The sequence below is a fragment of the Parambassis ranga genome, chromosome 3, assembly GCF_900634625.1.
Source record: "Parambassis ranga chromosome 3, fParRan2.1, whole genome shotgun sequence".
In the NCBI taxonomy this organism is placed as follows: domain Eukaryota; kingdom Metazoa; phylum Chordata; class Actinopteri; family Ambassidae; genus Parambassis; species Parambassis ranga.
The window spans coordinates 342,214-362,576 of record NC_041024.1 but is presented as its reverse complement, the minus strand read 5'-3'; the positions used below and the strand labels follow the sequence as shown (position 1 = coordinate 362,576).

The window sequence follows — 20,363 nt, the reverse complement described above, 5'->3', positions numbered from 1 at the left end:
ATCTGCTGTGGACACCAACATGTCTCCATGTTGGTGTCCACAGCAGACCGGGTTTAGGTCTGGATCCCTTACAGCTGCCATCTGATGAAAAGAACACAGTCCAGGTGTTTGTCTTTCTCCTCTCCCCGGGCTGCTGTGAAAGCTTTTCAAACCACACTGTGAAGGTCGAAAGTAGCCGAGCGCTCCTTCCAAAATAATCTGTTCATCCAAAAAATGTGCCAGTCTGCACAAAGGTTTCCTCCCTCAGAATTACCTGCAGCTGCCAGACTCAGCATCAGTTCTGCAGACTTTCTTTCAGCAGCAGCACTGTACTCTGCTACAGATTTAACTCTTCACCCAGTAATCCATCATTATTACCAACCGTTGTCATCATAGCATCACTGTAGCCTCAAAGTGCTCAGATAATATATTCTAAATAAATGAAAGTCATCAACTGAAGTCCTGGTTTGTTTGTTCCCTTCAGGGTGTACAGGTGAGTATTGTGGCGCTGCCCTGTCCTTCTACCAGGCTCAGCATCCAGCTCAGCGTCTGTCTCTGGTCCAGCACCTCAAACTGAGTTTAGACCGACGAAGGCCTCTGTGCTGCTTTCTGCTGTTTGTCAAAGAAAGAGGAGGTGGATGAGACCCTCGCTGAGGAGTTAGGTCCCGGCATGTGGATCACTCTGTCTCTACTGTGTTCATTCTGTTGCTCTATTTAAAGGTTTGATTCACTGTCCAAAGAATGTCCTCTGAACTCCTGCCAGCACCTCCAGGCTGTGTGTTACAGCTGTTGGTGTATCTGATAGACTTGCATGCTCCACAAAGAGACAGAGACAGGGGGAGCGGGCTGGGGGAGGAGCTGTCTGAGCCTGCAGGCTGAGACTTTGTCGGGAGTTTCTCTGTGGACACATGCTGCTGGTTTCCCTGAGAGTTGGAGTGTTTGTCAGCCGCTCACTTTCCGTTTGGATTACTTTGTTGTCAGGCTCGAGGAGCAGCAGCCTCACAGGGTGAGTACCTCGTTCTCCTGACGTTTTATTCAGACTCAGACTCAGGGAAGTGGTCCGGTCCTGGAGTGTGGGACTACATGTCGGCGGGGTATGTGCGAGTCTGGAAGTGTCTTATATTGTGGTGTCTGCACAGTGAACGGGGGAGCAGGGTCATCCTTTAATGTAGTTCCATAGTCCTGGAGGTCCTGGTGTGTAGCAGGTAGCTGATGAACGTGGTGAACTCTTCAGCTGTGGATCCCACAGTGTTACAGCTGTTTTCACACTGGTTTCTGTCCAGCTGCAGCCAGCTGTAGGAGAGATGGAGGAAACATGGACGCCTGAGTCTGATTCCTTGGTCATTTATGTCCTCCTGTTAGTTGTGCAGTGTGGACGCTGTCCCTCTGCAGCAGGAGCATGACTGTGTGTATGCTGCTGTGTGCGGATGATGTTCGAGGTCCAGACAGACTGAGGCCTGCAGGGGGAGAAACTGGCTCTGATGTTTCATGCAGGAGCCAAGATGGAGGCTGGTTTTATGCCCGTCCCCTGCTGTCCCCCCGTCCTCCCCCGGTCTCCCTGTTCTCAGGCTTAACAGTCGTTACTCAGAGTAAGTGTGTGGCCTCATGTATGATGCTCTTCTGTTGCACATTAATGTCTCTGAATGTGTCCGGCTCCGTGCTCCTGCTCCAGAGGGAGGGTTCATTCTACCCTGCCTGTTTACACCTGGTTTTAACCCCTTCCTGACAGTGTGTTTTCTGTGCTGCGCTGCAGGAACTCCAGGTGGGGCCTCGTGTGTCGGCTCACTCCGCAAGATAGCAAAGCTCAAAAACAACGTTTTGTTGTTGTGTTGTTTTGGAGAAGCGCTGTTTTTATCTTATGTGTGATCCTGTGGTTTTAAAACCTCCATACTTATCCCAGGGATAACAGTCATCAGGTACTGCCATGAAAAGTGACAGCAGGAACCACAGCTACGTTAAGACAGGACGCCAGCGAAGGGGCTCATTCCTTTATGAGTCTTAGAGGGCTGCTAACCTGAGGTTTAAATGAAACAACAGACTCTTGTTGTTAACTGATGGCTGCTACAAACATACCTGTTCTTCTATCCTTGTGAGGGCCCCATAGACACAATATGTCCTCACTTCATGGTATAAAACACACACACACACACACACACAGCATTCTTACTGCTGAGGCGTTTAAAAAATGTGAGGTGGGTAATTAGCCTGAGGCCACATAACTGCTGCAGGTGACTGCTTGCCCGTTGTGTGTCTGTGTCTGTGTGTGTACACTGGTGGTCTGCTGCTGGTGGATCAGAGAGCAGTGTCTGACAAACTCTTTCAGACTCGTCCTGTTATACAAACACCTTCTGATCAGATTCACAGGTTCAAAGGCTGGTCAGGAGCTCGAAGCCTTTCTCTGCTCATCCAAGTCTCCTCACTTCAAGCTGTTCTTCATCACCACAAGGTCAAACACATCAAACACATTTTGGCCATAATGCAGTACTTTATTCACTAAAACCAACTTCACATACCTGTCTAAGCTTCACACCAGCAGGCCACAGATCTGTTCTCTGTCCTAATGTCCTTCATACTCTTCCTCACTGTGAGTCTGCACAGACTGGATGAAGCTCCGGTCTGCTACATAAGGCAGCAGGCTGGTATACGTGTCGGTTTGCTACTTCATGAATGCTGTGTGCTTCACTAATCTTTGAATGTGCCTGTTGTTCCTGTGGACTGGCTGAGGTGTAGAGGGGGTTCCTCTCTGTGTAATGAAGCAGGAAGCACACTGCTGACCCTCACTTCACCTCCTGTCCCCACTAACAGGGGAAGGTCTGGAGATCTGTCTGTCCTGAGGTGTGCTGAAGCTGCTGGTGTGTGTGCTGAGCAGAGAGAGAGGTGAGCTGTGGTTAAACGGACCATTGGCTGCAGATCACATGAACTAATGCTGCAGGAGATGTCAGACTGCCTTTGTTCTGAAGGATGCTGTGACAACAGTTTGTTGTGACGTTGTTAACAGCTTTGGACCTTTTGATGGATTGTGTAGCAGTGTCTTGTGTTCCCCTTTGTGTAGCTGAAGCGGTCGGTGCGAGGCGGTCAGTGTGTTTGTTCAGGCTGCAGACATGATGAGTGTGTAGAGCAGATGGAGTTTACCTGACTGCTCTCTAACCGGATATTAACTCCAGTCTGCAGCCCTCACCGTGCTGCTCTCTCCCTTTAATTTCCTCCTGAGAAGCCCTCAGGACTCCCTGGCCTGCTCTGTATACCCACAATGCAGTGCGTCGTCTGTGTGGTTGTTTACAGGGAGCCGTTTCCTTACTGGAGCCTGTCTTTGGTTCTGAGTGTGGCTCACATTACCCTCTGATGATCTGCTGTTTACAAGACGCTGTCACAGCAGCCCGACCCGGCCTGCAGCTGAGCTTTCAGTGGATAGTTTAGGTTTGGTTGTTCTGAAGAATGTCTTGTGAGTCAGAGAATGTTTTTCAGGTTGAAACACATGTATTGTTATTGAACATACACAGACTCTGAGCTGCTCAGCACGAGCTGTTTGCTTTATGTCCAGTGTTTGGCTCCACATTTATCGGCGGCCTGTGACGTCTCAGCTGCAGACATTAGCTGAGGCTGATCACAGCCACGACCTTTGACCCCTGCTTCCTAGGAAACAGGAACAGACTGTTTCAGTCAGGTGGGGCAGGGTATGTTCAGGCTCCTCCTCCAAAGTCAACACAGAAGGTCAGAGGTCGCCTTTAGGAGCCTCTGATGTGAATTCATCAGCCAGGTGTGAAGGATCAGTGAGTCCAGAGCCTGAGCGTGCTCAGTGTCATCACTGGTCACATGCTGTTCTCAGACTCATGAATGAAGTGCAGCCGGCTCCAACACGTCAGACAGGATTGGTGCGGCCTGGCTGTGACGTCACAGATGCTGCTGTTCAACCTGAAGCATCCTGCAGGCTAAAGCTGAGAGACAAAGACACATGTGCCCTGGAGGGGGCGACTGTAGAGGTTGGTTTGGAGGAAGAATTGATCAGACATGTGTGAGGGGGGCTGGTTCTTACACTGAACACAGACTGGAACTCTGTGTTCTGCTGTGGTCATGTTAAGTGACCGGAGACATCGCAGCAGTGTTTGTACGCACACACTGGGTTAATGGGGTTAATGGGGTTAATGGGGCCTCTCTGGAAATCAGTCAGAGCAGATTACTGAAACATGGACAAAGAGACATCACATGTGTTTAAGCCAACGAGCAGGACGCCATGATGGAGTCACTGTGAGCAGCAGTCACATGACCCACACTCCAGTGTTAATTTTGGCAGCAATTTCAGATTTAGTTTTTATTTTAGTCTTGTGACTAAAATGTCATTTGATTTTAGTCACGTTTTAGTCATCAACATTTTTTAACTTTTAGTCTAGTTTTAGTCGACTAAATATCAAATAATTTTAGTCGACTAAATCTGCCGTGGATTTAGTCGACTAAAATTCTATGATATATATTTTTCATGAAATATTTAAGGTTTGATTGTGCAATAAAACAGGCACAGCTTTAACTTGTGTTATTTGAAACAAACAAATTATTTAATTGCTATGACCTTTTCACAAAAGCAGCAGTGAACAGTGAGCTGCTCTCCCTGAACACACTGTTCAGTCATGACCTTCTTCATGAATCCTCCATAACTACAGCAAAACACTTCAGTGACAACTTAGAAACAGGTCGCATGCTGTAAAACCATCAGCAGCGGTGTCTTCATTTATAGATTTTGTCACATGTATCTTTGAACAGAAGTTAAGATGACTCGTCTGCAAATGTTGCTTCAGGTTTGTTGTGTTTTACCGCTGATAGTCGCTCCGCACGGTTTGTAAACCGCCTTGATTGTCTTGACATCAAACGTGTCCGTGTGTCTGTTCTCCTGTGTTGTGTTACCATGCATGAGGACGCCTTCTTCCAGCATCGCGGGGTAACGTCCTTACACAGAGAGATCACTTCTGATTGGCTCTCTGCCGCCGTCTCCTGATTCGTCCCTCCCTTCCACAAACAAAATTTGCTCTGATTGGATCTCGTCTCCATCAATAATTTCGTCTCGTTTTTATTCGTTGACGAAAGTGTCGATACATTTCGTCTTCGTCTTTGGCACCGTGCGTTAGTTTTTATTTAGTTATCGTCTCGTTTTTATCAGCAAAAAAAGGTCGTTAACGAAAACTATGACGAAAATGATTCGTCAACAAAATTAACACTGCCACACTCAGAGTCAGTCTGACCTGCAGCTTCCTGCAGCTGATCTCTGTCTGAACACCTGAGTGATGCTGCAGACACACACACACTCCATCCTGTCTGCAGGCAGAGTGTGTGTGTGTGCAGACTTTGTGCTGCAGAGACTGATCATGTGACAGGAGGGACGAGCTGCGTCATGTGACTGACCAGCTCTCTGGATGTGATCTCTGTTTCTGCAGCTCTGCCTGGAGGGAAACGAATGAATGACTCTGAACCTGATGTCACAGGTCGTCAGTGTGCTGCTGAACATAATGCCAGTTATAAGAGGATTTGTGCTGAACCTGCTAACAGGTTTATTTATGTCCTGCTTCCATCAGGGTGTGTTCGTTTGTCCAAGTGGACACATTCATCTGAAAGCTCATTATGTTTTGCAGCAGCTGTCTGTTGTTGTGTGGACAGTCATTCCTCAGAGGGGTCAGGTCCGCCTGGAAGTATCACTCTGATCCGCCTGGAAGTATCACTCTGATCGGTCCGCCTGGAAGTATCACTCTGATCCGCCTGGAAGTATCACTCTGATCCGCCTGGATCACACTTAAAGAATCTAGCTTCTAGAATCTTTCCAGGATCCTCAGCAGCCTGTTGTGTGTACGCTCTGTTCTGATTGGTTGAAGTGACTGACAGTGACTGACAGTGACTGACAGTGACTGACAGTGACTGACAGTGACTGACAGTGACTGACAGACGCTTCATATGAGCCTTCATGCTGCTGCTGACCTGTGCTGGTGGTCAACACTGCCGCCAGTGTTTGATCCTGTCGTCTTGTCTGACCCAGTGAAAGCTGCTGCACCCATTCATTCATGTTATCTCTCTGTGCACACTGCTGATGTCACACTGTCAGTGGACCAGAGGTCAGCCATGTGTGACACACTGATTACCTGTAACAGTGCTCTGACCCATTCATACAGGACTCTGGGTTCACCGAGCACCCTCCCCTGTGTCACATGGTCTCCTCCTCTGCCCCGCCCCCTTTGTGGACTAGCAGTGGTCTGTCTGTTGTTTTCCAGTGAGAGAAGTGATCGCAGGTTCTGAGCCGTTCCCCCATGATCAAATGTTGGACCCTTTAGTCCCATGACGCACATGATGCAGCCATGTGAACTCTTATGTACACAGGATGATGTTCTGACCACAGGAAGTGTGAACCATGAGTGCACCCTGTAACAGGTTATCTGTTAGATTCATTATTGAAAATCAGACACGGTGCCGTGACCACTTAGAAGCTCAACAGTGCCATCCAGCTGTGAGGAGGAGCACTGTCTACAGCAGGCTGTTAGCACAGCAGGAAGCCCCCACGCTGAGCCGGCTGCTGTGTGATGCAGCTGTTTGTCTCCAGTGGTGAGAGGGGGTCCAGTTCAGTGCTGGTGTTGTTACCAGTCAGTAGAATGGTCACATGTGGGAAGAGTTGGAGCTCTGATGGATTCAGCAGAGGACTTCCTGTCACACTACAGCGGCTTTTAACAATGAGGGATTCAGCCGGCTCTTTAGGCTGCCAAGTGGCTCCTCAGATGTTTTTGTTGCTTTGGTTTATTATCAAAAAGACACATCAGTAGAAGGCTTCAGTACCTCTGACGGCCCAGTTACTAACAACTGTCTGTCATCACTACACATGTCCCCAGCAGAGTTAACCTTGTTTATCGACATGTACCAAAGTCTGCCAGCAGAGTGCAGCAGAGAGGAGGTGAGGAGGGGGAGGATCCAGAGAGGGTTGACTGGCAGCCTGGTGGGCGGGGCTTAACATTTGAGAGGCTCTGCTGTGAGTTAGCGTAGAATCAGACCTGTTGGGAGGAGAGACAGCCACACTGCACAGAGACAGAGAGGACACACTGCACAGAGACACAGAGAGGACACACTGCACAGAGACAGAGAGAGGACACACTGCACAGAGACAGAGAGAGGACACACTGCACAGAGACAGAGAGGACACACTGCACAGAGACGCAGAGAGGACACACTGCACAGAGACAGAGAGGACACACTGCACAGAGACACAGAGGACATGGTTCCATTCTGGATTATCAAACTACAGAAGGCACGCAGCACGCAGCATGGTAAGACACACACACACTTCAGAACAGTCCCACATGGTGTGTGTTAAGAGCAGGAGTGTGGAGGGGGAGGGGACAGAGGGGTGTTGGGTTTCACCAAGGTGTCCTCAAACATTTGTCCTGAGGGCTGTGGCTTTATGCAGTGTGTGTGTCTGTGTGTGTGTGTGTGTGGACCTGCTTTAGATGAATCAGCTGAGTTTGTGTTTTGGTTGCCGTTTGGTTTCCTGGGTGGGCTCTGATTGGCTCAGAGCTTGGCCTCTGATGTTACTGATCGGTTGTTGAATGGTTTTATATTTTGAGAGGAAGCCTTTTGTCAGTGGGTGGCAGTAGGTGGTCAGTAGGTCAGTCACTGGGCCAGTGGGTGAAGCTTCCACCCGTCAGTCATGTTGAAGCGGTCTGAACCGTCTCTCCTGCTTCAGACGTCTGTGTAATGTCGTGAGGCTGGAGGTTCATCATTCTGGTCTTTGGTCAGGAACACTCTGAAAGGACTCTGGACGTCGTGGTTATTCCTGCTGGTCATCTGTGTTGAGTAAATGGACCTTCTTTAACTCCTCTCTTCCCAACAGAACCGAGCAGTCCGATTGGTCTGGGTGTTCTTTTGTGTGCTGATGTTCCTGCTCCTGACCTCGGAGTGGTTCAGACTCAGAACAAGGCGGGGGTTGGTTTGGTATGACACTACAAAGACACTGGGCATTCAAATAGAGGCTGGCTGTTGTTCTGTCTGGGTGACTCACCGCCACGCCTGATCTCATACCTGGGAGAGGATGAAGGGTTTCAAGAGATGCTGTGTGAATGGGTGTGTTTCACTGAAAGGTGACATGAGACTGAGCAGCTCAAGCTCAGACATGTTCGCCACAGAGGTGTGATCTAAGCTGTGCGTGTCGGAATTCTATTTCTGATACTGTTAATGTGCATTTAATACATATACATAACTCATCAGGCGTGATCCAGCTGCAGGTGGCGTGTTCACCTGACAGGTCTGACCTGAGCTGTGTTTTCAGGAAGATGTGTTCTTTAATCTCTTTAATCTCATAATCATTGGTTGCATCAGTGTGTCCAAAGTAAACTGTTAGAAACATCGTTCAGAGTTTCTAACAGTTCACCAGAATGACGTCATGACACACGTCTCTGACTCGGTCGTTGCTGATCAGCACGTGTGACTCGAGTCATGAAGCTGTCATGAACCGTACACAAGAGTAGGTCTGTGAGTTTTTATAAGACAGCAGAGAAATGGAATCAGTTGAAGAGGCTGAAACCAGTAAATATTGATTTCAGCTTATTGACAAAGTCAAGTGGCTGCGGATCATCATCCGCTGCAGCTCGTCCAATGAGTGTCCAGCGTTTTATTGTCTAATCACAACACGCTGTACAAACCGGACGCCACCCTGCTGTGTGCAGCCAGCCTGTTGGAGCTCCTGCTGTGGATGGTGGCCCACACTCGGCTGACGATGTGCCTTCATGCTGCTGTCGACGGACAGATGAGGCCTGTCAGTGAGCGGCTGTGTTTGAAATGGCGTCCTCACTGACCTTCACACTTTGACCTCAGCACATGCTCACGGTAAATCTTACTTGAGATGTTCATGACTAGGATCACGCTGAACTTTGACCTCATGACTTAATGCATTCATGTTTGGGCTAAAGAGCCTCAAAGGTGGAGACTGGAATGCAGCCTCGGTCTGAGGCAGCTCAGGTGATGCAGCCACTTCCTGTCTGTTCATGGTGCCGCCTCCTAAGCTCCTCCCACCAGCACTTGATGAAGCCTGGCTGTTGCCATTTTGCGGCATTTGAGAAAAATCAAATATATTTAGACACACTCCATCTAGCATTAGAAATGACAGACGGAGTGTGGGGCGCTGTCTGGTGGGAACCTGGTTTATAGAGACTCTCCATCATACCAGATCCTCAGCTGTACTGGTAGCAGTGGTGCAGACATGGTCTGATGTTTTTGAGGGGAATAAAACTCCGGCGTGGGGCCTGGCCACAGACGACATGTTCAGGCTCTTCCTCCGAGGTGTTTGGACATGTCAAGGGGCCGCTGGGTAAAAAGGAATGTTCACAGATAATGGACCCGTACTGATGGATGGAGGCAGGAGTACTAACCAACAAGCAGCTATGCAGGTCCAGAGGCCCACATTAAAGGAGCTCCTCAGTAACCAGTCGGTGTGTTTGGTAGCTCAGAGGCTCATCCTAGGTATCAGGTTCAACACACTGACCCACTGGGCATGGCTTCATGGTCTGATGGAAGCTGTTTTCACGCTGCCTCATGGGTCGGGTGTCAGGGAAAGCAGAAAGACCGTCAGTAACAGAAAGTGCTCTTTGTCCTGGGGGCTGAGTGCTGTGCTCCAGTTGGACAGGAGGGACAAAGAGTCAGTGTTCCTGACATCCTCAGAAGTCATCCTTCTTCTACAGCCCCCCCCCCCAGCACTGTCTGGGAGGAAAACACCCCAGCAGCCTGTAAAAGAAGAAGACTCCCTCCACACCGCTCCACTCTCTGACCTAGTTCTGCATCAGAGAGGCTCTTTAAATACTCCAACAGATGTTTTCGTCTGCGACGTTAAGAAGAGGTCAGCTGTTCTTATTCAGCCAGAGGAGCTCCACATGTGAGTCAGGTCAACACAAACACCACAGTGCAGTGAGCTTAACCAGCTGTAAATCACACGCTGATTTCTCTCTGGGTGTTTGTGTTCCTGGAGTTCTGTTTACCAAACACTGCAGCCTCCACCGGCGCCGCGCTGCTGCATCGAGCAGAGTATCAGGTTCACTCTGACACCAGCTGTTTGTCCCTGTTCCATCCAATTCTTCATGCAGTGTTAGCGCTGCTTTCTCTACAGCTCAGCACTCTGCAGACAAGAAAATATGAAGATGACCAGGACCTTTGGTCATCTTCACACATCAGTCCAGACTGTTCCCAGCTGCAGGTTAGTTCTCTGCCTTAGGTTCAGACTGAAACATGTTGAGGAGGAGATTCAGAGGTCTGTCCCTGCAGAGTTCCCTGCAGCAGATTAGCACCCAGAGGGCCCTCTGCAGGTCCTCTCTGGGCCGCGGCCTTGAAGCTGCCGCTCTGCACAGCTGAGCTCAAATCTAATTTGCAGGTGTAGAGACTCAGTGAATTTCAAGGTCACCGCCCGGTCCATCAGCTCTGCGGCGCCTGCTTCAGAACAGACGCTTCTTCCTCTCATGGGGAGACGTTTGTGTTCTTGTGGAACACACCCCTCCTCCCATCGTCCTCTGCTGTCCACGCTCACAGAAGATGGCAAGCAGTGAGAGGCTGCCTTCAGAGGTCACACGGCCCTCACCGTATACAAAAAACCACTGAAGAAAAACCAATATTTTAACGTCAGAAGAACCAGAAGTACTTTCCAGAGTACATCTTCCACTGCAGGACATTGAGGCTGTGTGGTCATTGAAAGGTGTGGGATCTACCAGTCTCATAAGGTTATGTATAAAATCATTAAATCTCCTAGCCTCTCCTGGGTCCTCGCTGTTTCTGATGTCAGCAAGATGGTCTGCTGCTTCCTGGTGACGTCAGGCAGACAGACGGCTTACTATGACTGAAGCTTTCAGGACAGTGAGGACAGTGAGGACAGTGAGGAAGCTTTGGTCCACAGCAGCTCAACACCTGGATCAGCTGCCACGGATGGTTTGTGTGTCCTCTCTGACAGCTGGCCTCTTCACTCATGGTTCTTTGGTGGGGGTCGGAGGTCATGCGTCCTCTGAGGCCTCCTCTCTGTGTCACCAGGGTTAGTTACCAAAAAGGTTATGACCTCAATTTATAGAAAACCATGACCTGACCCTTTTATGGTCAGGCTGTTAAAACACAACAGGTCCAATATGGCTGCCGTTTGATTAGAAAGAGTCCCCACCTCTTCCTCCGTCTCTCCGCTTCTTTTAGCCTCCTCCTCCTCTCTCCTCCTCTCTCCTCCTCCTCCTCTCTCCTCCTCCTCCTCTCTCCTCCTCTCTCCTCTCTCCTCCTCTCTCCTCTCTCCTCCTCTCTCCTCCTCTCTCCTCTCTCCTCCTCTCTCCTCCTCTCTCCTCCTCCTCCTCCTCTCTCCTCTCTCCTCCTCCTCCTCCTCTCTCCTCCTCCTCCTCTCTCCTCCTCCTCTCTCCTCCTCCTCTCTCCTCCTCTTTCTCTGGCATTGTGTGGTTAAAGTAGCAGAACCTGAGTGGATTAGTTGTGAACATGACTGAGAGTTCCTCAGACGTGTCGATCAGGTTCTCAGTGTTTATCCTGCAGCGAGCTGAACCTGCCTGTTTACAGCTGGTGTCAGAGTTCTTCCTTGCTGCCACGCCGTCTCCTCCTCCTCTCTCCTCCTCTCTCCTCCTCCTCTCTCCTCCGCCTGTTTACAGCTGGTGTCAGAGTTCTTCCTCGCTGCCACGCCGTCTCCTCCTCCTCTCACGTCGTATGAGCTGCATCTGTTGTGCTTGTGCTTCTCTGGGCGACCTGCTGCTGTATGACTGTTGTCAGTGTGTTCCTTCACTGACTCAGAGAAGGCGCCTGCCCGTGTCCCTCTGGGCATCCTGTGCAGGCTGATGCTGTATTTACAGTGACACTCTTATTTCTGTCTCTGGGCCAGGACTTCTGTCTTTGGCTGTGTCAGCAGCTTGAACTTTGAGCCTCTGATTTGCCGGCGGGCCTCTCCTCTGTCATCGGACACCCTGCTGCTAATATTGGCCGCAGCTCTACATTTGGCTGCCAGTTGTTGTGTTTGAATCCTGATGGGCTGAGTCACGTCCAGAATGTTCACCTGATCAGAGGCTGGCTGAGCTCCATGACGGCAGCTCTGAGCTACACACAGTGGTAACAGAACATTCATGTTAATGCTGTAAAGGCTGAGAGACACCAGCCTGTCTCATCACAGTGTCAGGTACTGACTTCAGTGTTAAAGAGGGACAAGTGGTGCTCTCTCTTAGGTCAAAAGACTTTTTATCAGCTCCAGTTCAAGCTAGATTTTTCCTGAGCAACTCCATGTGACCACATCAAACTGAGAGCTGAAAGCTCCCTGGAGATGGTTCACAGGATTACATGAGCCTGCAGCACCAAACCTGGAGCAGCACGCACAGCTACACACAGCTGTGATACCACACACAGCTCACATCACCAACACACACTCTCCCCTCATCAGAGAAAGTGACAGCTGTTTTAGTGACTTTATAGCAATGAGTTCTGTTGAATGAGGGACGTAGAACACACTCAGTATGGAGTGTGGTGCCAGGCGGCTGATATGTTATATCTGTGGCTTCCAGACCAGTGGATCCACTTACAGGTCTACAGGGCCTCCCGGCTGCTCCTGCAGGGGCGCGCTGCTCCATGTCCTCACCCAGAGGGTGACGGTCACATGACATAACATGGTGTTGTTGTCTTACAGTCTGACCCTTCTTTCTCAGGACTCTGAATCTTTGGATCGCTGCATCCAGACCACGCTTGCAGCCCTCTACCCGCCCTTCCAGGCCACATCCCGCACCGTCCTCTGTCAAGTCCTAAGTGTGGTGGAGCACTGCTATCGAGGAGACGGCCTCCGCTACCTGCTTCACTTCCTGTTGCCTGCAAAGCAGCTCTTACAGAACCTACAGCAAGACGCCTGTGTGAGTGTCCCTGCATGTATCAATGTCCTGCTCCTCCACACACACTGCATCCTGTCTGCAGTCAGAGAGAGCAGCCAGAGAGAGCAGTCAAAGAGCAGTCAGAGAGCATGCAATTTCATGCAATTTCAATTCATGCAATTTCCCCATTGTGGGACTAATAAAGGTTTCTTAATCTTAATCTTAAAGCAGTCAAAGAGCAGTCAGAGAGAGCAGTCAGAGAGAGCAGTCAGAGAGCAGTCAGAGAGAGCAGTCAGAGAGAGCAGTCAGAGAGAGCAGTCAGAGAGAGCAGTCAGAGAGAGCAGTCAGAGAGCGCAGTCAAAGAGCAGTCAGAGAGAGCAGTCAGAGAGCAGTCAGAGAGCAGTCAGAGAGAGCAGTCAAAGAGCAGTCAGAGAGAGCAGTCGGAGAGCGCAGTCAAAGAGCAGTCAGAGAGCAGTCGGAGAGAGCAGTCAGAGAGCAGTCAGAGAGAGCAGTCAGAGAGAGCAGTCAGAGAGAAGTCAGAGAGAGCAGTCGGAGAGCAGTCAGAGAGCAGTCAGAGAGAGCAGTCAGAGAGCAGTCAGAGAGAGCAGTCAGAGAGAGCAGTCGGAGAGCGCAGTCAAAGAGCAGTCAGAGAGCAGTCGGAGAGAGCAGTCAGAGAGCAGTCGGAGAGCAGTCAGAGAGCAGTCAGAGAGAGCAGTCAGAGAGCAGTCAGAGAGAGCAGTCAGAGAGAGCAGTCGGAGAGAGCAGTCGGAGAGCAGAGAGCAGTCAATAACTCAGTGATTCAGACAGAGACCAGCTGCAGGAAGCTGCAGGTCAGACAGAGGCTGTGTTCACTCCCTGATCACTATATATGGTCTGTACAGAGCCTTCGCCATGTTGGAGGGCTGTCCGAATTCTAAGTGAGACATTATAGACCCCATATAGGCCCTCAGTGTATCCCACAATGCATCTTGAAAAGTAGTGTTCATCCGATGGTCACTACGTTTAGTGATATGTCCCATCATGCATTGCGCAGACCGGCTAAAAGAACGGGATCCTGTCTTATAAATATAACGATGGTTTAAAGGACGCAGCCTGACCGGCAGTTTCATGTTTACCATAAAACGTTTGTTGGGCTATGAAGGCACAAATTATAACTAACAGCAGAGATCGTTCAGCCGGCAGAGATCGGCTCGTTTGATTTGCGACAGCAATGACGTCATTAACGGCGACAGGAAATCACAGAGGTAGTGTCCGAAATGTCCAAAAATGACGTCATATCTGTTCATGTTGGTTAAAGTGAGTCACAGCTCCTGCTGGATTTCACTTGATGAAATTATGACTGTTCTACATGAATACTAACAATCTGTTCTGTGTCTTCTCGCTCCTCCTCCCTGTCTCTCCTCCTGTCTTCATCCTGTGTCTCCTCCTGTCTTCCTCCTGTCTTCCTCCTGTCTTCCTCCTGTCTTCCTCCTGTCTCTCCTCCTGTCTTCCTCCTGTCTCTCCTCCTGTCTCTCCTCCTGTCTCTCCTCCTGTCTCTCCTCCTGTCTCCCTCCTGTGTCTCCTCCTGTCCTCCTCCTGTCTCCCTCCTGTGTCTCCTCCTGTCTCTCCTCCTGTCTCTCCTCCTGTCTCCCTCCTGTGTCTCCTCCTGTCCTCCTCCTGTCTCTCCTCCTGTCTCCTCCTGTCTCCCTCCTGTCTCCTCCTGTCTCCCTCCTGTCTCCCTCCTGTCCTCCTCCTGTCTTCCTCCTGTCTTCCTCCTGTCTTCCTCCTGTGTCTCCTCCTGTCTTCCTCCTGTCTTCCTCCTGTGTCTCCTCCTGTGTCTCCTCCTGTGTCTCCTCCTGTCTTCCTCCTGTCTTCCTCCTGTGTCTCCTCCTGTCTCCCTCCTGTCTCCCTCCTGTCTTCCTCCTGTCCTCCTCCTGTCCTCCTCCTGTCTTCCTCCTGTGTCTCCCTCCTGTCTTCCTCCTGTCTCCCTCCTGTCTTCCTCCTGTCTCCTCCTGTCTTCCTCCTGTCCTCCTCCTGTCTCCCTCCTGTCTCCTCCTGTCTCCCTCCTGTCTTCCTCCTGTGTCTCCTCCTGTCCTCCTCCTGTCTTCCTCCTGTCTTCCTCCTGTCTCCCTCCTGTCTTCCTTCTGTGTCTCCTCCTGTCCTTCCTCCTGTCTCCCTCCTGTCTCCCTCCTGTCTTCCTCCTGTGTCTCCTCCTGTCTTCCCTCCTGTCTCCCTCCTGTCTTCCTCCTGTGTCTCCTCCTGTCCTCCTCCTGTCTTCCTCCTGTCTTCCTCCTGTGTCTCCTCCTGTCCTCCTCCTGTCTTCCTCCTGTCTCCTCCTGTCTTCCTCCTGTCCTCCTCCTGTCTCCCTCCTGTCTCCCTCCTGTCTTCCTCCTGTCCTCCTCCTGTCCTCCTCCTGTCTTCCTCCTGTGTCTCCCTCCTGTCTTCCTCCTGTGTCTCCTCCTGTCTTCCTCCTGTCCTCCTCCTGTCTCCTCCTGTGTCTCCTCCTGTCCTCCTCCTGTCTTCCTCCTGCTCCTCCTAAGCTGCAGTACTGTGGTCTGTTGTTCCGCCATGAAGGCTGGCCTCTGTGCGTACATGAGAAGGTAGTTGTTCAGCTCTGTCCTCTGGACCAGCGCCTCCTCCATCCAGGAGACTTCTACCTCCTGGTTTCTCCCGCCGTTGCTCCTCCCCTCCCGGCACGCCGTGCCTCCTGCAGGGGCAGTGCGGCAGTGAGCCCCCGCCTGCTCCTGTGCAGTGTGTCAGCGAGCGGCCATCATGTGGAGCAGCAGGAGGTGTCGGAGCTAGCCTCGCGGTCCCTCTTCAGCATGGCTTGGCTGGACTCTGTCAACAGAGAGAGGGAGCGCCGGGGTGCGTCCAGGCTGGAGCGCTGTGTCCTCTCGGCCCACGGAGACGTCTTCAGGGTCCCCTGGGAGGACTTAGTCTACCCACAGTTTGTCACTCAGCCCCGCGCTGCCCCTAAGGAGAACCAGGGCTCCTCTGCTAAGAATGGTAAAGTACAGGAGGAGGACACAAGGCTCCTCCCACCCCCAACAACAATCGACCAATCACAAGTGAGCAGCGAAGCCGAGGACTCAGAGGGGGAGTATGTGGAGCTGATGGAGCTCCCACTGCCCCGCTTCTCCCCACAGAAAGGCTCCTTAACCCAGTCCATCAGCCTGCAGCACCGAGCCAGGACCAGCACACACATCTCCACACACACAGCTACACACACTGCTTCAACACACACACACACTTCTGCAGCTGCTACACACACACCTCAGATCTCCACCGCACACTCAGCTGCTGTGACACACACACACTCCTCCCCACCAAGTGTGGAGGTCAGTGCCTGCACTGCACTTTGCTCCAGGCTCATGGAGGAGAACCTGAACCAGGACCACAGCAGATCCGCTGACCTCACCGCTGTCTCCTCCTCCTCCTCCTCCTCCGCTCCTCCTCAAGCCGTGGAAAGCATCAGCTGTCTGTCAGGGGGACCAGAAGGTACCAATCCCTGCATAGAACAGAGAGATGGGGCGGAGGGGGAGGAGCAAAGGAAAGAGGAGGTGACGGAGGAAGAGCAGACGGAGCAGATGGAGAGAAGGCTTAACAATGTAGTGTCAGCTGATAGAGGTAAAGAAGAGGAGGAGGTGCAGAGGGTGGAGGGAATGTGTAGGAGTGATGAGAAGGTGGTGGAAGGTGAAGAGACAGACACAGATGGAGATGAGTTAGAAAAGGAAGGAGCAGAGGAGGTGGAAGTAGAGGAGGAGGTACAGGTGATCATAATGCTGCCGAGCCCAGAAAGAAAGGAGGAGCAACTGACGACAAGAGAGAAGAGAGGCGCACAACAAGCACAACTTTCTGACTGTAACACACTAAAGCTGCACTGCAACGACTCGTACTTTGAGATTAACCCTCAAGACACAAATTCAGGGGACTTTTATTCTGAAAAAACACCACAAACACACCCTGAGGCCTGTTCTGAGGAGTCAGTACTGCACCCCGAGGACTTTTATTCTGACAAGAACAAACAAGCCCACTTGGAAGACTGCACTGAAAGCACAATGTTAATGCACACTGTGGACTCTTATTTTGAAGAGGAGACCTTAGAGACACACACAGAGGACTGTTTACAAAGTTCGGAAGGCTCACAGCGCCCTGAGGACCCTTATTCTGAAAAGGACAAACCGAAGACACAGATGGAGGACACGTTGCAGACATACACAGATCAGTCTTATTTTGAAAAGGACACACAACCAGCATGCTTCAGAGACTCTTATTTTGAAAACACTCCATCAATGCATTCTGAGGAGACACTTACATTACACACTGAGGGCTCTTATTCTGAAAAAGAATCACATAAAGCGTGTTTGGAAGACTCTTATTTTGAAAACACATCACCAGTGCGCCCTGATGACTCTTTGTGTGAAAAGGAGTCCAGTGGCTCCAATGAGTGTGAAATGCCCCGGAGCGTCTCCTCGGTTGTTCCTGACCCACAGGGGTCTGACAGGGTACAGGAGCAGAAGAAGGGTGATGAAGATGAAGAGGAGGCTGCACAGACTGAAGGTACTCCTTCCCCTCCTGTCCTCACACACTCTGTGTCTGACAGGTGCTCAGTGCAGCATGGTCGCTGCTCTCTGTGTACATGTTTCTGCAGCTCCTTCCTGTCTGACCCAATCACTGCCGTATTCATCCACCACATGTTGACATGTGACCGGGTGAACTTTCATACATAATAATGTTGCTGTTGGTGTGTAACATCGTATGGACATGCTGCTGAATGGAAGCTACAGCCATTCATCACATTACATATTCATTATTTTCATTTCTGAGCAAACAGCAAAACCAGCTTCACACCGGTGAGCTGTGCCTCAGCTCAGGGGTTAAACCACAGCAGGAGCCTGAGCTCCGTCCTCTTTTTCCTGTGACAGACACAGTCAGACCTCAGGGGGCTGACCTTTACCACCTGTTTGATTTAGGTGAAGCCAGCTGTGGACGGTCAGGACTGTCCTGCCCCTGCCTCATCATGTGGCTCCACACAGTGGGGACAGACAGGAAGGATCTGAGCATGAAGGTCTGACAGAGTAAACACAAAATCATTGTCTCTACTCTGATTACTCCTAATGAACATGATGATGATGAAGGGTCGATGTTGGGTATCAAACAGAGGCCTCCTATTGGCTGTCTGTGGGTCACACTTTAAACTATAGGCTGAACACTGAAGTCAGGTTTTGTCTGTGTGTGTCTGTGTGTGTGTGTCTGTGTCTGTGTGTGTCTGTGTGTGTGTGTCTGTCTCTGTCTGTGTGTGTCTGTGTGTGTGTGTCTGTGTGTCTGTGTGTGTGCCTGTGTGTGTGTGTGTGTGTGTGTGTATCTGTCCCTGTCTGTGTGTGTGTCTATCTCTGTCTGTGTGTGTCTGTGTGTCTGTCCCTGTGTGTGTGTGTCTGTCCCTGTGTGTCTGTGTGTGTGCGCCTGTGTGTCTGTGTGTCTGTCCCTCTGTCTCTGTCTGTGTGTGTCTGTGTGTCTGTCTCTGTCTGTGTGTGTCTGTGTGTGTGTCTGTCTCTGTCGGTGTGTGTCTGTGTGTGTCTGTGTGTGTGTATCTGTCCCTGTCTGTCTGTGTGTGTGTCTGTCTGTGCCTGTGTGTCTGTCTGTGTGTGTCTGTGTCCACAGGCCTCAGCAGCAGCCTCACTGTGTCTGCTAGTCCAGCTGAACCAGCACCTCCAGCATCAGCGGCTCCTGCGGTCCAAGTCCGGCTGCCCCGGTCCTCTCAGTGTGGGTTCTACAGTGTGCTGCTGAGGTCTGGAGCTGTGAGTCTGCCTGGTGAGAGAACACACAGCTCACACAGCAGCCGCTCTGTGTCCTGTCCTCTGTCTGCGTCCTGTGTCTCTGTTTGAAAGCTGCTGTGTGTCTGTGTCGCTGCAGGAACCACAGACCGGAGCAGGCGTCCTCTGCTCACCGTCTCCACCTGGAACTCTGTGTGGTCACACCCAGACTGCGACAGCGCCGAGCTGCTCCGCCTGCTACTCTACTACATCTCCACCCTCAGGTACCTGGCTCCACGCACTTCACAGGTCTCACATGTTCTCCCTCTGACATCACTTCCTGTGTGCTGCAGGAAGGAGACAAGAGCATTGGGGCTGACGGTGCTGGTGGATGCCTGTAGAGCTGCTCCCGCCCCCGCCCTGTTGTCCACCCTCAGGTCGCTGCAGGTAAGCTGCACTGTGATCGGTGACCAGGACCGAGACACTCAGAATCCCCTTTGGATCTGATCCTTAAGACTGTTCTAAGAGCAGCTTTAAAAGGTTGATCTCAGTGAGGAGGCGGGGTGGACCCCGTTTCTGACACATTGTTTCAGGAGATGTGACAAACTGAGGTTTTTGTCACTAAGGGAACCTTAGTGCTGAGGGTCTTTGTGAATCCGGCCCCTGATCTTTATTTTGATGATATTTGATCTCTCACCAGCAGAGGGCTCTACTCAGTCATCTCAAAGACTTCAGTGTTCAATAAAACTGTTAAAATGTTTTACACACTCCTGCCTCAAACTGATCAGGTCAATATCAGCATTGATGAGGACTAAAGCGTGTCTGTGTCCCGTCCACACAGACAGACACACCCGGCTCCATCCACTCTGTCTTAATCCTGGCAAACAAGGATTCCTCTCTGCATGTGGACCGAACTGCAGCCACACAGGTAAGAGGTCACACCTGAGTGTCCCCCTGCCTGCTGCTCACAGTGCAGACACACTCATGTGTGTGTGTGTGTGTGTGTGTGTGTGTGTGTGTGGTGCAGGTAGAGCTGCTCAGCTCTCTGAAGGCGCTTCAGAAACACGTGGAGCTACATCAGCTTCCTACAGAGTTTGGAGGGTCCTTCAGCTTCAGTCAGAACAGCTGGCTTAGCTTCAGAACGGTGAGTACGCATGCACACACACACACACACACACACACACACACACACACACAGATTACTTTGGTTTGATGTGTGTGTCTGTCAGAGAGTGGAGCAGCTGACCAACCAGTGTGAAGACGTCATCAGCCTGCTGCAGAAAACCATCAACATCCTGCAGTCTGCAGCGTTACCTGCTGCTGCCAAGGTAACACGCACACACACACACACACACGCACACACACACACACATATATATAGATATATAGACTTGTTACATCATATCCTTTCCCAGGATGCCGAGCTGCAGCTGGGTAGATACAGGGCGGTGATGCATAGCATCCTTGAGGACAGCCGATTGGTCCAGCTGCAGCAGGAGGGTGGAGCTTCCCTGTCACGGCTCCGCAGAGAGGATGGCTGCGAGGTGACGGAGGAGCACAGGGCAGCTGTGGAGACGGTGTCGTCTCTGTACGATCAGGTGGACGAGCTGCTGCACCGCCTGGTGACACTGTCCAACTCTAGAACACAGGAGCTCCACTTCATCGTGGACTTCAAGAGCCTCGAGCAGGGCTTCAGCCAGGTCAGTCTGAGCATGCTCAGTACACACAGCTGAAGGACATACAGAGAGCATAAACCCAGTGGGTCACACAGAACGTAGGACACAGACAGAACGTAGGACACAGACAGAACGTAGGACACAGACAG

At 51.1% G+C, this 20,363-nt stretch overlaps 1 protein-coding gene across 1 annotated transcript in view; it reads left to right on the top strand.

The window, feature by feature from the left end:
- Positions 1-853: 853 nt before the first annotated feature.
- Positions 854-20,363, top strand: part of LOC114433569 (uncharacterized) — a 20,222-nt gene continuing 712 nt past the window's right edge. Inside the window, exons 1-10 of the mRNA XM_028402211.1 lie at positions 854-985; positions 12,651-12,848; positions 15,326-17,345; positions 18,447-18,596; positions 18,699-18,822; positions 18,892-18,985; positions 19,380-19,466; positions 19,566-19,682; positions 19,768-19,866; positions 19,954-20,238. Of these exons, the coding sequence (XP_028258012.1) occupies positions 15,608-17,345; positions 18,447-18,596; positions 18,699-18,822; positions 18,892-18,985; positions 19,380-19,466; positions 19,566-19,682; positions 19,768-19,866; positions 19,954-20,238 (2,694 nt within the window). The 5' untranslated portion in view covers positions 854-985; positions 12,651-12,848; positions 15,326-15,607. The remainder of the gene's footprint in view (positions 986-12,650; positions 12,849-15,325; positions 17,346-18,446; positions 18,597-18,698; positions 18,823-18,891; positions 18,986-19,379; positions 19,467-19,565; positions 19,683-19,767; positions 19,867-19,953; positions 20,239-20,363) is intronic.